At 45.3% G+C, this 16,775-nt stretch overlaps 1 protein-coding gene across 1 annotated transcript in view; it reads right to left on the bottom strand.

Annotated features, from left to right (window-relative positions):
• LOC125237320 (twitchin) overlaps positions 1 to 16,775 on the bottom strand; it is a 183,753-nt gene that overhangs the window by 37,926 nt on the left and 129,052 nt on the right. Inside the window, 13 exon segments of the mRNA XM_048144310.1 lie at positions 212 to 416; positions 761 to 955; positions 1,451 to 1,600; positions 2,031 to 2,183; positions 2,745 to 2,912; positions 3,022 to 7,335; positions 7,337 to 7,828; positions 7,994 to 8,176; positions 9,479 to 9,698; positions 10,245 to 10,459; positions 13,434 to 13,670; positions 14,491 to 14,644; positions 15,679 to 15,892. Coding sequence (XP_048000267.1) covers positions 212 to 416; positions 761 to 955; positions 1,451 to 1,600; positions 2,031 to 2,183; positions 2,745 to 2,912; positions 3,022 to 7,335; positions 7,337 to 7,828; positions 7,994 to 8,176; positions 9,479 to 9,698; positions 10,245 to 10,459; positions 13,434 to 13,670; positions 14,491 to 14,644; positions 15,679 to 15,892 — 6,900 coding nt within the window.

Raw genomic sequence — 16,775 nt, forward strand, 5'->3', positions numbered from 1 at the left:
ATTAATCCAGTGGTGGGCAAACTTTTTCCATCGGGGTGCAAATTTTCAAGGAATTTTATACCAAAAATGCAAACGCGATGGAGAGCTGGATAACATATTTACACATCAAGTTTTAACTTGGAAGCATTACAAGTACGCCAATTTTGAAAACATCGTTTACTGTGAATTGAATTGAAATGATCCTATTGACTGCGCCACTGCAAAAACTCACCTCCATCGTTCGCGGGTGGGTCCCAGCTGAGATCCACATAGTTCTTGCCCACGCGTACAACGCGAGGCGCCCTCGGAGGTCCGGGGGGCCCGCAGCGGGGCTTGACCTTGAAGCGTTGCGAGCTGGCCGAGTACTTGCTGAAGCCGGCGGCGTTCTTCGCGCGTACGCGGAACTCGTATTCGCATCCCGGTTCGAGGTTGTAAGCCTGGAGGAACATTGTAAGTCAGTAAATGTATGAATGTAATAGCGATATTACCATGTTATTACTAAACATATAGTACACTGGCTTTTGCCCGCGGCTTCGCTCGCTTTAAATTCGAGAAGTGGGGGGTTAGAAAGAGACAAAAAGTAGCCTATGACACTTTCCATCCCTTCAACTACCACCACTTAAAAAATCATGTCAATCCATCGCTCCGTCTTGTTGTGAAAGACGGACAAACAAACAGACACACACACTTTCCCATTATAAGTATACAATAATACATAATATTATAAGTATGGATTTGAAGGTACGCACAAAGGGTAGGAAAAACAATAGTTTCTTCTTACCTGGTAGTTGCAGTCTTTAACCAGGTAGTCTGCGCTGTTCCAGATGTTATCCTTGACATCTCTGAACTCCAGCTTGTAGCCCTGGATGCGTGAGCCTCCGTCGGAGCGCGGGCGGTCCCAAACAAGAGAGGCGGTCGAGCCGTCCCAGTCGATGACGCGCGGCGCGCCTGGCGGGTCGGGGATCGTGAAGGGGAACTATAGAAAAAGAGAAAATTTGTTTAAATATTGTTAAACATTGTGTAGCTTTCGAAACAAAGTAAGAGATACTTAAATAACTACTCTTAAACTATATCAGTCAGGCAAGCATGGTCGCGTGATAAACGAAATAATGCCAGGCCATTCTTTTCGCACTTTGTAAGTGCAATAGGGACGCAACTATGCGATAAAGTTTATCGAACTAGTGTGCTACGCCCGCAGGAAGTATCTCTTTATCACTCTTTTATTTTGTTGAGTTTCATTTGCTACGAAGCGCAAGTGATTGGCAACTTGGCACTCTGGACAAATGCAGTCATCAATGAAGACTAAGATAACGTCAGATAGATTAGAATTTCAGAAATTTTCTGTTCATATAAATATCTATGGTGCCGAGTGCCGACTGGTTATTTGTACGAATTAACTCAAGTTTATTTTTATGGAAAGTTAGACACATCACGGGTCTTAAATATTAATGTTCATATTTATATTGTTTACCTTAGCAGTAATGGAGTCGTCCATGGTGAGCGGATCAGAGACTCCATACTGGTTCTCAGCGCGAACGCGGAACGTGTATTTGCGGTTCGGTTCCAGACCCATCACATTGTAGTGGCAGTTGCGCACGAACGATGAGATCTTCTGCCATACCTGAAAGAAAACGGAAATCTTAGTACAATCATCGTTAATTCGATTCTACTCATTTCCTCAAAACGAAGAGATCCCATTAATAAGTCCGCCTACATTAATTACTGTGTCTCTTTTGTTTCCTTTATGTATAAATACATACATACAATACAAGTTCAGGTTTTAAGAGTACTTATGTAAGACTTTTTTTCTGTGATATCATTAAATATCACTATTATACTACCTTCAGATTGTAAGAACCTTAACGAAATAGTTAATTAGATGATTTAATGGGCTATTCAGGTAAGAATATTAAATGACAAAAATTAGCCTTTTTATTCTAAAAATTTCGCCTGCCCATTTTTTATGGATAAATGTTATTTTTGTTTTTTTTTTTCATACATCCGAAGGTTCTATTCAACCGTTCTACAAGATTTGATTGAGGGCGACTTACTCCGTTGTTGTCCATCTTCTCAACGATGTAGTTGGAGATGGGGACGCCGCCATCGTCTAGCGGTGGCTTCCAGCTCAGTGTGCAGGTATCTGGCGTGATGTCGGACGCTTCCAGCGGGCCTACAGGCGGCGATGGACGGTCTACTACCAACACCTAGAAAAGAAGTGTGTTAAAATATTGTACAACTGTAAAAGAACATGTTCAAGTTTCTATTTTCATTTTAAAGGGGATATTTTTCAGTTGAGTAAAAGAGGTCTAAAACGTTGAATATGTTTTAAGAGAATGAAATAAACAGCGGAACTCATGGCACAATATGGCCTTGTCTTTGATTAAGGCATAAGGGAACTATCACCGAGTTAAGATCAAGTTAACGTAAAGTGCAGGAGGGACTTAACACCTACTATTAACTACAAAAACGCGAAAAACTTATGTACATAGATAGATAGATAGAATACTCTTTATTGGCACACCTCAGCAAAAGATACAGTGGAGACAAAACAAATGATTATAAATAGAGGCAGACAGCAGGCGGTCTTATCGCTAAAGAGCGATCTCTACCAGACAACCTTTGGGTAGCGGAAATAACAAACATAATCAAAAAGAGTAGGTGCTTCGAAATAAAAAAATCATAATTATCCTAATGGCCAACACACAAATACATACAAAGAGCGTCCATTACAATTTTTTAAAAATAATTTTGTGCGGTGAACTTACCCTGCAAGTTGCGCTGTCGGATCCTTCGCTGTTCAACAGCTGAATAGTGTACGGTCCCGTGTCGGATCTCTTGGCTGACGAGTTGTAGAAGACCGTGTCGATGTCTGACGTCACGAAGCGGAGCCTGTTGTCGGGGAACACCTCCTCGTTGTTCACGAACCATGACACCTGGGGAAAGAGAATGTTATTGTTACATTCAGATACAAAGAGAAGTATTTAATGTTTGATAGTAATTGTTTTAAAAATGTAAGTATAAAAATAATTTAAGTACACTCACCTTTGGCCTCGGGTTGCCAGTGAACGGCACAGTGATCTTGATCTCCTCTCCCGCAATAACGGTGATGTCTCTGAGGCTGAGGTCGCTCGTGATCTTCGGCGAGTTGGGCGGAGCACACGCTCGGATGGCGTCCGAGCTCTGCGAGTACGGCCCTTGCCCGGCCGCGTTGATCGCCGCCACCCTGAACTCATACTGCTGGTTCTCGATCAAACCAGTGACTTTAAGAGTCGTGTCGGGCACGTGGGCGTGCGAGGCTTTGGTCCATTTGTCTTCGGTTATCAGTCGCTTCTCTACGACATAACCAGTAATGGGTGAGCCGCCGTCGTGACGAGGCTTGGTCCAGGTAATTGTGATCGAAGACTCCGTAGTTTCGACCGATTTTGGCGCTCCAGGCGCGCCTGGCGGGTCGAACGGATGTCTGGCCTTGATAGGCTCGGTGGTCTGAGCCGGGTCAGACTGGCCGTATTGGTTCTCGGCCATGACTCTGAACTCGTAGTCTCTGCCGACGTTCAAGTTCTTCACGCGGAAGAACGGAGTGGTGACGTAGCCGGAAACCTTCGTCCAGTTGGCGGTTCTAGCCTCGCGTTTCTCAACGACGTAGTTGGTGATCTCGCCACCGCCGTTGTCCTTCGGCGGGTTCCAGTATAGCGTAAGGGCTTCGCCTTCGAATTCGTCCGCACGCAGGTTCTCTGGTTTGCCAGGCCTGTCGAGGACACGGACGTTGATGGTGGCCGTGTCGTATCCGGACGGGTTGCGCAGTTGCAGTCTGTATTGTCCACCGTCGGACCTCTTAGCGTTCTTGACGACCAGCGAAGCCGATTCGGGCGTGATCTTCTGGAAGATCCTAGAGTCTCCCTCAACATCGAGGAGGTTGTCCTCCATGAACCAGGATGCGGTGGGTTGCGGGAAGCCAGTGTACGGCACGTGAATGGAGAAGTCCTCTCCGGCACGAACGGTGATGTCTCTGACTCCTCCAAGGTCCATGCAAGGTTTGTTGGGCTGTTCGGCGATGGTGATATCGCTGGTAGGCTTGCTCGGGTCAGAGCGACCGACGTCGTTAACGGCGATAACTCTGAACTGATACTCTTCACCTTCCTTAAGTTTAGGAACAGTGTGTACGAGGCTCGGGATAGGCACATCATTGACGTCCTTCCAGTCCTTGTCACCCTTGCCCTTCTGTTGGATGATGTAGCCCTTGATCTTCGAGCCACCATTGCTCTTGGGCGGCCTCCAGGATAATGTAACGGAGTCCTTGGTGATCCTGTCTGGTTTGGGCGCTTCAGGCGCGCTAGGCTTAAGTCTCTGCGTCTGTGCTGTAATAGGCTCGGTAGGCTTGCTAGGTTTGCCAGGTCCGGCCTCGTTGACGGCGATGACTCTGAACTCGTAGCGGTTGCCTTCACGAAGGTCAGAGACGGTGTAACAGGTATTGGGCGTGGGGTAGTTGTTAACCTTAACCCATTCGCCGCCGCGCTCGCGTTTCTCGACGTAGTAGCCGGTGATGGGTTTGCCGCCGCAGTTCGCGGGAGGGTCCCATTCGAGAGAACAGCTGTTCGCGCTGTATCCGGTAATCCTGGGCGTTTCTGGCGCATCTGGCGGGTCGAACGGCGACTTCGCGACTGTAGGCTTGGACTCCAATGGGTCTGATACTCCGTAGAGATTCTCAGCGCGTACCCTGAACACGTATTTCTTGCCTTCGGTAAGGTTCTTGACGGCGAAGGAGCATTTGGGGCAGAAGCCGGCGACCGTTCGCCAGTCGTTGACGCCGTACTCGGCGACCTCGACGACGTAGCCGGTGATCTCGCTGCCGCCGTCGTCGGTGGGCGGCTGCCATTGCAGGCTGATCGTGTCGTGTGTGACCGGTGTCGTAAGGAGAGGTCCTTTGGGAATACCAGGCTTGTCGACAACGATGACTTCGATGTCGGCCGAGTCCTTTCCATGAGCGTTGGACGCGGTAATAGTGTATTTTCCAGCGTCGTCTCTTGTGGACTTTTCAATGTTAAGCTTGGCCTCGTCGTTCTTGGTTTCCGTGGACAGTCTAAGCGAGGGCAGCAGAGATACGGCGCCCTTGGTCCAGGAGATAGTCGGTGTGGGTGCGCCGGTGATTGGAATGTTTATATTGATAGGTTCGCCGGCGCGCACCTTGATCTTGCGTCCAATAAGGTGATCCAAATATAGTTTTGGCTTCTCCTTCATTGGCTTGGCGATGAGCATGTTGGACGGGTCGGACGGCTGACCGGGTCCGGCAGCGTTGACTGCAGATACTCTGTATTCGTACTGGTGGCCTTCCTGTACCCTGTCATCCTCGTATTCGCTGCCCCTGACCGGATCCTTGTTCAGTTTGATCCAGCGGCCAGTGGCCTTGTCTCTCCTCTCGACGTCGTAGCCAAGAATGTTGGATCCTCCGTTGGAGATGGGAGGTGTCCACCTGACCTTGATGTGATCCTTGTCCGCAGACACAAGCTCTGGTTTGCCAGGCTTGCCAGGAACAGTGTACTGGTTCTTAGCGACCACAGCCCTATCGGTGACGAGCGGTTCAGAGCGGCCCTGCAAGTTCTCGGCGAATACTCTGAACTCGTACTTGGTGCCCTCGGCCAAACGCGGTACTGTGGCGTGGTTGAGCTTAGGGTTGATGTAGGTGACAGCCGGTACCCAGCCGCCTCCATGAGTTAAGTCTCGTTTCTCAATGACGTAGGCGGTCAGCTCGCTGCCACCATTGTCCTTGGGTGGTTTCCAGGATAGAGTGACGGACTGAGCCGTGATCTCTTCGTATTCGAAAGGCGGTTGCGGCGGTCCAGGGACATCCAGAACGATGAGCTCGAAGCTTCCCTCGTCCGATCCTGAGTCGTTCTTCAGCGACAGATGATATTTGCCAGCATCTGAACGCTTGCAGTTCACAGTGTGAATAATCGTATGGTGACCAACAGATGTGACAGTAGTCCTTTCGTTGGTAAGCACTGGTTTGTTGTTGCAAGTCCATGTGACTTCAGGAATAGGTTCTCCAATGAAGTCGACGTCCAAATGGAAGATGAGTCCAGCCTTGATTCTGATCTCCTTGAGTGGCGTGAGGATCTTAGGCGCCACGAATCTGTCCTTCGCTGTGATGATGTCCGAAGGTTCAGAAGGCTCGGACTGTCCGGCCTTGTTGACGGCGATGACTCTGAATTCGTATTCCTGTCCCTCAGTAAGATCAGGGACGGTAGCTTTGTTCTTGTTGGAAGGAACGTGAGCAGCGTTCACCCAGTAGGGGCTGCCCTTTTCTTTCTTCTGGATGATGTAGCCAGTAATCGGCGAGCCACCGTCGGATTTCGGTGTGGTCCATTGGAGGTCGACGTGGTTCTTGCTCCAGTCGGTAGCTTCAGGTTTGCCGGGTGCAGTCGGCTCGTCGAATTCGTTCTTAGCCGTGATAGCGCGGTCGAGCTCCAAAGGCTCAGACTGTCCAATAGCGTTGACAGCGCTGACTCTGAAGAGATATTCCTTCATGTGGATAAGCCTGGTGACTTGGTGAGACAGGTATGTGCTCATACCGGCGTCGGACCAAGTGCCACGGGACAGGTCCATTTTCTCAATAACGTAGTGCAGGATTGGTGATCCGCCATCGTCGAGCGGTACCTTCCAGGACAGTGAGCACGAGTCCTTGGTAACATCAGAGACAACCAGGGGCTTCTCTGGTCTCGCCGGCTTGTCGAGTACGGTGACCTGAGCGGTGGCGGAGCACACGCCCAAGTCGTTCTTGAGGGTCAGCTTGTAAACGCCTCCGTCAGCGCGGACAGAGAATGGAATGTCTAAAATGACCCTGTTGTGCAGAACCTGTATATCGATATGGTCGTTCGGATGGACGACCTTGCCGTTGATCTGCCATTCGACTGTCGGTTTCGGTGCCGCTTCGATGGGAATCTCGTATTGGATCCTCTGTCCGGCCTTGACCGTCTTGTCAGCCAGCAGAGTTTTGTCGAAGTGCGGAGCGCAGAAGCGCGCCTTAGCGACTTGTGGTGTGGAAGCGTCGCTAGGTTCTCCATTGCCGGCCTTGTTAACGGCGATAACCCTAAACTCATACTCCTCGCCCTCTTGTAGATTGGGGATAGTTGCGGTCGTCTTGTTTCCAGGGACAGTGGCAGCGACTTCCCAAGGTCCGTAGCGTTTCTTCGCCTCGATAATGTACCCGGTGATCGGGGAACCACCATCCTTCTTCGGCGGCACCCATTCCAGATCCATATGGTCCTTGTCCCAGTCCTTGACGACTGGAGTGCCAGGTTTGTCTGGGGTGCCGTAGGGGTCCTTGGCCGTGATGGGCTCGGAGCCGACAAGCGGCTGGGACTTCTCCCTGCTTGTTAACAGCGCGTACTCTGAAGTTGTAGTCGTGACCTTCGATGAGATGGTCGATGCGGATGTTACAGGATGAGACTTCTCCAGCTGGGATCCACCTCATATTCTCCTGGTCTATCTTTTCGACCACGTAATGAGTGATTTCGCTGCCGCCATCGTCCCTGGGCGGGCGCCATTTCAGCGTGCAGCCAGACTTGGTGATGTCGTCAGCGCGGAGCGGTCCTTCAGGCGGCGTGGGAACGTCGAGCACGGTGACCTTGACGGTGGCCGTGTCCGTTCCGTTGTGGTTCTTGGCCTTGAGCGTGTATGAGCCGCTGTCGGCGCGCTTGGCGTCGACGACCTTGAACTTGGTGGAGTGCGCGTCGTTGATGATCTTGATGCGGTCGGTGTTGATGACCATGTTCTCGCCGTGGAACCATTCCTTGGTTGGTGTGGGTTCACCGGCGACGGGCACGTCCAGCTCGTAGTTCTGGCCAGCCTTGACCTGGAAACATATTAATGAACATTAGAAGACATTCATACAGATCAACCTACTGATAGAATGTTACTAGGTACCCTAGTGTCTGGGTTAACCTTGATGTAAAATTAAAACTAAAACCTCCTGAATGTTACTTCCAATGCAGCAGCGAGAACAAATAGGGTAGCTCACCTTGATATCGAACATGAAGTTCCTGTCGATCTTGGGCGCGAGGTTCTTGGGTCTCGCCAAGTGCGGCTTGGTGTGATCGGACGGTTCTCCCGGGCCGGCCTTGTTGACGGCGCGGACGCGGAACTCGTAAGTGTTGCCCTCGATCAGGTCGGGCACCTTGCCGGTTGTTACGTCGCCCTCGATCTGTGGGAAATAAGAATATGTTAGATACTTATACAACTCAGAGAAAAGGTAATATCTACTCTTAGATCTTCTACAATCAAGGTCGAAGTCCTTGATGACGGGCGTACTGGCGAGATTTCTAAGGTTGGGGGGGCCAATTTTTGAATCTCGGCCATTCGATTTCGTGAAATTCGTTCAATAATATCTCCACTACTAGCGATTTAAATTCTACTAACAGAATCGAAAACGAGTGGTCATTACCAGCCGTCCTTTTTAGGGTTCCGTACCAAAAAGGTACAACAGGAACCCTTATGGTGCGACTCTGTCCGTCTGTCTGTCCGTCTGTCACATTCCTAAATATCTCGAGAACTACTAATGCTATCAACTTGAAATTTGGAATAGTTGTGAACATTGTGAACCTCTACAAATAGAAGGTATAATTTTTTTAAATTTATTAATTTTAATTGTAGAAAATGGCCAAAATGAAAGGGGGGCAAACTGTAAATTTCAAGTTACTAGGTCAAGTGGGGTATCGTTAGAAAGAGCTCGAATTGAACGTAAATAAACTATTTTTATATTTTTTTTGTTGTGGAAAAAAAAAGAATTTTGAAGGAAAATGTAAAAAAAAAATACCGTTCCCCCCCCTTATCTCCGAAGTTTACCAACGAAAAATTATGAAAATTTTAAGAAACATTGATTTTATGCTAAATATTACAGGAAAAATATAATCGTGTTTGTATCTTGAAAACTTTTTTTTTTATTCACAAAAAACTTTTCAGATTTTTACTTTTAATTTACCCACCTTTGCGGATGTATATAGTACTTCAAATTAATACGAGATGTTACTTAAATTATCTTCTTTCCAATAAAGTAAAAATTGTTTAAATCGGTTAACATTACAAAGAATAATCCCTGAAAAACCAACATACTATGGTCGCGGAAATTAGTTAGCGAATTCACCGAGAGATGGCGCTATACACAATAATGCTCATTAGTACCTATACTTTTGTCTTCTAGTCAAGTCGTTAGAGTTATGTGAAAACATGAGAATATTTTAACTGGGGAGTTTGAAAGTTTGTACGGAACCCTCGGTGGGCGAGTCCGACTCGCACTTGACCGGTTTTTTTTTTTCAAAAATAGCATTACGTCGTTTTCCACAAACTTTCGAACGGCGACGAGCGTTCGAAATTCAAAAATCGATCCCCAGCTCGACCCAGATTGCAGTTCGACCCAGTCGCGGTCGAAGTCTTTGATGACGGATGTCCCGGCGAGATTTCTAAGGTTACTCAAGATTTCTCTTAGAAAATCAATATGGAAACTCACCTTAGCACACTCCTCCCAGTCTGGCGAGAAGCGGTCCTTCTTCTCAATAACGTAGCCTGTGATGGGCGCGCCTCCGTCGGACTCTGGTCTGGCCCATTGCAGCTCGACCCAGTCGCGGTCGAAGTCCTTGATGACGGGCGTGCCGGGCTTGCCGGCCAGGTCGTACGGGTTCTTGGCCTCGGTGGCGTGAGGGGTCGTGAGAGGCTCGGATTTGCCTTGCCTGGAAGAATATAAAAAAATAGAGCATTATAGGCAGGTATACATTACATTTGTCTAAAAATATAGCTAAAATACCGTTTTTCATTTAAGGTTAGAATTGGATAACTGGTCCAAGATCGATAGGAAAGGAAAATTTTATCCTCAGCCACGTCATACTAAAAGCGACTACAGAGACTAAGCGCGTTTTCACATTATCCGATCCGATATCGGTTGTCGGACCGATATCCCATACATTACAGGCGCCATCTTGGATTTTTCCATTGAAATCCTTCCGACATCCGATATCGGATCGGATAAGGTGAAAACGGCCTAAGAGGTATTTTGGCAAGGCATGTAACTTAATACCAGATGCAAAGTGATACAAAATGAGGCTAGTCTGGAGTGCGTCAGTGTCTCCGGGAGTGCCCCCCCTGCATCATCTATACTCTCGATGTATCTTTCGACACAGGCGCCTATTATTAGGACTGCATAAGACCGTGCTCATGTGGTCGCGACCCTCAGCCATGAGGAACCGGGAGAAATCTGTCATCACGTGTAAAGTACTGACCTGTTGACAGCGCGGACTCTGAACTTGTACTTATGTCCGGGCTGTAACCCGTCGACGGCCAGGCTGGTCTGAGGTCCGTCGGTCTCTCCAGCAGTGACCCAGCGGCCGGTGGCTTCGTCCATGCGTTCGACGATGTACTTGTCGATGGGCTGGCCGCCGTCGTCGGAGGGAGGTAGCCAGGAGAGCTTGGCGCCGTGGGCGTGGACGTCCGAGACCTGGGATATAGACATTTGTTAATATCATGATGTACACACACAGAGAACCTCCTATAAAGTGCCAATATTGTAAATTTTGTGCGCGCTACAAATCACCAGTGCTTGGGGCGCGAGGAGCGGGAGGGGAATGTGTTTAGCGCGCTGCGATTGGTCGTTTCAAGGACGGCAGGCAATCGCGTCAGATGAAAAGGGAGTCGCGTAAGTAGCCAGTGTAAGTTGACCTATGCCGGCTCTGAATAAATTATAATTATGACTTATTTGTGGAATGTAATACCGTCCGTTTTTTAATTTGATCTTCTAGTTACCTTTCCACACCATTTCAGACTACAGGTGGACATCTTTAAGGCATCAAAATACCCTTTTTCAATTTTTTTTATTGCGAAAAACACGAGCTGCTTTCGGGTCGGTTACTTGGTCGTTACTGATCGGGCACAGCGAGCGCCCGCGCTTATATCATGGCAAATACAAGTAAGGCTGGTGACCGCGAGTCGTCTTGTAATGGATGTCGAAGGTAAATAATTATTATGGAGAGAGAATGTCCCAATACGTAGTACCTAACACTTTTAATAAAATTAGCATATTGAGACAAACGCCTAAATTGTCTAAAACAATGCTTAAGTCGAAACTGAGGTCTTCTCTCCTCGATAACAAGCCAAGGTCAACAGGTGCAAGCTATTAGTAACGTAAACATAACAGCCGACGAGAACGCCGCACGCATGTTATCGAGGAGTGAGTACCTACCTTATCATTATTTAATTGATTTAGCCTACACGTAAGTTCCTATAGTATGTATGTAATTATGTAAATAGGTTAAGATATACAATTTAAGATTGTTTAAAAAATGAGCGCATCTTGCCATTAAACGTAACAGTTTGGCAAGTTAATTCATGTACAAAATTAGTTTAAGTTGTTTTTTTTTCAAAATAAATAAAAAAAATAAAAAATAATAGGGGTTGGTCTGTGTGTACACAAGCTTTTTGACGACTGGTATGGCCTAGCGCGTAGTGACCCTGCCTGCTAAGCCGCGGTCCCGGGTTCGAATCCCGGTAAGGGCATTTATTTGTGTGATGAGCCCAGATATTTGTTCCTGAGTCATGGATGTTTTCTATGTATATAAGTATGTATTTATCTATATAAGTATCTATATCGTCGCCTAGCACCCATAGTACATAGTAGCTTTGCTTAGTTTGGGGCTAGGTTGATCTGTGTAAGGTGTCCCCAATATGTATTTATTTATTTATTTATTTTAAATAGACTTGTTGGTCTAATAGTCATATCAGAGTTTACTTATCACTACAACTTCCACTTTGCAGCAAGATTTTTGCCATTTGCGTTCTCAGTAGTATTTACCGGCCACTTGGCAGTAGAGCTTGGTCACATCTGGGACACTGGCAATCAAATATATGAAAGAGGCGCATTCCTAGCACACAGTCTAAGCTCGTGTAGGTGAACGCGTACTATGCTTGTATGAGTGAGATCGGACAGGTTGACTGGTCGCGTTTTTGACAGGCGGTAACTGTGGGGTAACCGAGAGGCGGTGGGCGGTGCTTTCAGCGGGGAGCGGGAGTGGCCATACTGTACGATAGTACTTTTTATTATACTGTGGCTTGGTGTAGAGTGCTATACCTTAACCCTTAATTTGGCAGAGACTCTGGTGACATAAATTTTCCGATTTTACTTAATATATTGAATAACAGGTGTTTTTAAAGCGTCCGAAAAATATTTAAAAAAATCTAGATTTATTAGTTTTGGAAAAAAAATATGTCCGCCACAGCGGACTCTGCCAAATATTGGGATAAATTAATATGTCCGCTGAGGCGGACACTGCCAAACATACGGTCATTTAAAATAAACAAGTATTTCTTAACATATATTTATTTTAAAAATTAACAAATATAATAATTTTGTATGAAAATCAAACTGACACATATTTATAGTCAATATAGTATTTTAACATATTTTTATATAGTATTTTAACTTTTTTCCGACTTTTTGGCCAGGTTGCACAGGCCGTGATCACGACAGACTGATGTGACAGTGATGTCCCAGCAAAATGTCGTCGAAGATGTAAACAACACAAAACTACCCGAAATTAATTATATCAATGTTCGGGGCAGACAAAGAAAATATAAATTTTGATCTACCCGGTTTTCTTTAATGTTTATTGCCCCTCGCGCGACATGTAACATTCACAATATCCGCGCACTACGTATACCTAAAAGTGCCAAAATTTTAACTGCTTGGTCTAGCACCACACGCTGTTGGATTAAATAAAAAATCTAAGCATAAAAGCAGGCCACCAAAACAAGAAAATCAAAATAATAAACAAAACAATATAATAATTTGTTACAACACGTGTCACCGCAACATTGGCATAGTCCGCCACGGCGGACAAATCGTATTTAGTATATATTTGGCACAGTCCGGTGCGGCGGACAACTTGTTTAGATGATGATTATGAGTATTAGAAATTGAGAAATAAATTGAAAACATAACCACTTGCAACTATTATGTAATATATTTTATTATTTATACAACAGAAATACCCTGTTCTTACAAAAACCAAAAGAAAAACGCATAAATATTTTGCTAAAAACAGTTGACTTCTGATGCGGTGCCATCTTGACGAGTAACTGTCAAACGAGTGTTGACAGTGGTCAAATAGTATTTTTATACAAAGCATGTATCATAAAAGAGTCTCTTTCCATATGTTAAATTAAATAAAATTCTACCTAAAAAGCGAAATATTTTTTTTTATCACCTGTCCGTCCCACCGGACTTTGCCAAATTAAGGGTTAAGTAAATAACGAAAACGCGCGCCTAGTCTCATAATGTCGTTAGTAAAGTGGCCGCTTTGCAGTGTATATCGTGTCATTTACGAAGACGCGCGTTTTGACTGGTAATGTCATGTTACTGCGCGACATCGTGTATGAAACGAATTATAGTAGTGTTGTGTTTTATGTCTATATCTCACCTTGAGCGGTCCATTAGGTGGACTAGGAGCCGCCAGCACTATAACCTCCACCTCAGCGACATCTTTTCCATTAACGTTCTCAGCAGTAATGGTATAGCGGCCGCTGTCAGCGCGGGTCGCCGCTTTGCAGTTGAGTTTGGTGTTATAGTCAGAGTGTTGAACTTTCATATCGCCTGAAGATTTGACTTCCTTCTTGGCGAGGAACCATTTAGTCTCCGGCATGGGTTCACCCGAAACCTGCAGAAGAAAGTTTGTCGGTGTTTGAGAAAGTTTGGTTTATTTGTAGATGATTGTTGGAATTTAATTTTTTCATTGAAAAAATAAAGCAAACAAAAACAATTGTAGTGTAATAGCTAACGCCCGTATAAGTAGCATGACAATAATTTAAATGACATAAAATTTAGGGTCCCCCCACATCTAGCGTCTCGCGAGCGTCGCGTCGAGCCAACTGTATGGGCAAAGCCTGACGCCGCGTCGACGTCGCGTCGACGCGGCGTCTTTTTCCATACAGTTGGCCCGACGCGACGCTCGCGAGACGCTAGATGTGGGGGGACCCTTAAATGACTTCGTTATTTCTTCGCTTCTATTCGTATTTTAATACTAGAAACCATTGTACAAAGCAGTCTACCTCTGAAAACTCCTATTAATAAAAGTGAAAGGTGTTAAACAATGCCTACATATTATAGTAACTGACCAAAAAGTTTTTTTTATACTACGTCGGTGGCAAACAAGCATACGGTCCGCCTGGTGAAAAGCGGTCACCGTAACCTATGGACGCCTGCAACTCAAGAAGTGTCACATGCGCGTTGCCAACTCATTAGAAACCTGTAATATACACTACCTTTTGCTGTGTTAAGTACACAGCAAAAAGGAGTGTAAAAGTTCCAAGGAGGGTTCGGGTTGCCCACGACTCAAAAGACAATAGACGGAACAAATTTAGTTCCGTAGGTCCTTCCGTCACCAGCACACTGCACCCTCGTTGAGCTCTGGCAGCCTTACTCACCGGCAGGAACACAACACTTTGAGTAGGTTTGTTAGATGAAGAATATGAACTGACCTTGACGTCGAAGCCGAACTTCGTTCCAACCTTGAGCTTGATGTCGATAAGGTTGGTGCGGTCGATCTTGGGTGCCAGGTTCCTGGGCTTGGCTACAATGGGGTGCGTGCTGTCGCTTGGCTCGCCTGGGCCGGCCTTGTTCACAGCGCGGACCCTGAATGGAAAACAAATAAACATGAAATAAATGCCATATACAAATAAAAAAATACCAAGGCCTCCAAGTGTTCCGTGTCCAAGTGTGTGTTTATTTCAGGTTTATAGTATAGACAGTAAAGTGACTACTTAAAAATACAAATTATAACATTTTCTATGAAAGTAAATTAAATTGTTCTTAGAGGAAAACAAATAGTTTAATGTTAGAACAAAGAAGACAAAAAAGGGAAATCAGGCGTTGACGCTTCGTTGATGTTGTCGATCAAGTTTGTATTTATTTGGTCATGAAGAATTTTTTTAAGTTGTAAAAAAAACCTATCACTGATAGCTATTACCACCGGTTTTGGTTTCTGGTAAAAAAAACAAACATGAAAACTGGAATAATTGATATTTAAAATGGACTCCTATCTTGAAAGGAGGGTCTAATGGCAGTCGCATCTTTGGGCTCAGGTCCACGTCCAAAGTCAGCATAGGTATGTGTTGTTAAGTGCACAAGAAAGTTTGGAAAGTTTTCAGGAGCGAAAATGCTAAAATGAAAAGGGTTGTTAACTAAATTTATCGAAAAATAATGTCCATTAAGAAACTCAGTTAAAAGATATTGAGAAAAAATCTTTAAAATCGAGGTTCCACTCTCAACTGTTTCCTCCTTTAAAACTTAATCAATAGGAACGAAATTTGAGAATCTGAATAACAATGAAAAAATCTGTGCCGGACCGTTTAGTTATTTGGCTAATTGTTACCAATCTTGAGTATCACACCTTTTTTGCGCCATAATGAAAAAGGCCATTCATGGAAAATTTTAATGGGCTCTAGCGTCTTTAAAAATAAAAATATCAACAAAATCAAAACGGCCCGACACAGATAAAAATAATAATAATCTGTGTTGAAAAAATCATTGCTCTATCTTCAAAAACTAGGGAGGAAATCGTTGAGAGCGTTTGTACGGAGAATTGACCCCTCCTGTGTAGTCTTAAATTGTGCTTCGAATATTACACGAGCATTCACCTACTCTAACGACGAATGGTACTCCCTTACCTGAACTCGTAAGTCTGTCCTTCTACCAGATCAGGTACAGTACAATTGGTCTGGTTGGCGGGGACTTCCAGAGCCTTCTCCCAGTTTCCGAACTTGTCCTTCTTCTCGACGATGTAGCCCTCGATGGGGGCGCCACCGTCCTCGCGGGGCGGCGTCCACTTCAAGTCCACGTGGTCTTTGTCCCAGTCGGTCACGCTTGGGGTGCCAGGCGCACCTGAATTTAGAGAAATATTGTTAGAATTGAAGTTTTTGAATTATATTTTGGATGACTATTGCAATTTATTCGTTTTTTATTTAACTTTTTATCAGGCTGACCGGTCACAAATAACAATTGAATTTGTCTGTTTTACTAATAAAAATCAGATAAAATATCATACAGTACAACATAACTATTAACTGTGACTATAGAACAAGTCACGTGTAAGGCAGCGTTCCCACTTAAGCGTCGCGTGTCTCGGGGCGCGCAACGGACGTGCAACGCCGCCTGAATGTATTTCAAAAAACGTCTCCTCAGTACGCCGCCTGGGGCGCGTCTTACGTCCTTGCTATACAAAATGTACTGAGGAGACGTTTTTTGAAATACATTCAGGCGGCGTGGCGCGGACGTCCGTTCCGCACCTCAGGACATGCGTCTCTTAGATGTGGCCGGTCCCTAAGATTTTGACAAGGTAGTTCCAATTTCATTCTTATTTAAAGATTCATATAACTATAAGGGCATTTTCAGAATTCGGGACCCAAAATTAGCGTAAGTCGTTAACAAAAATTAACTCGCTGTCAGGTTTGTGACGACAAATAACCTCTTGCCGCCCAATGTGCAATAAGATGTACATTGTACATTCAGGTTCAATTTTAATTCTCACGTGAATAAATAATGTAGCATTTCTTTTGTCTCTAACTTTTTTCGAAAAATGAAACTCAACTCAATTTAAAATGCAATTAAGATCAAAATTCTCTAGCAATTTTTTGTATTTTTTTTTTTATACTACGTCGGTGGCAAACAAGTATACGGCCCGCCTGATGTAAAGCGGTCACCGTAACCTATGGAGGCCTGCAACTCAAACAGTGTCACATGCGCGTTGCCACCCCATTAGAAACGT

The sequence above is a fragment of the Leguminivora glycinivorella genome, chromosome 21 (genome assembly GCF_023078275.1).
Source record: "Leguminivora glycinivorella isolate SPB_JAAS2020 chromosome 21, LegGlyc_1.1, whole genome shotgun sequence".
Lineage (NCBI taxonomy): Eukaryota > Metazoa > Arthropoda > Insecta > Lepidoptera > Tortricidae > Leguminivora > Leguminivora glycinivorella.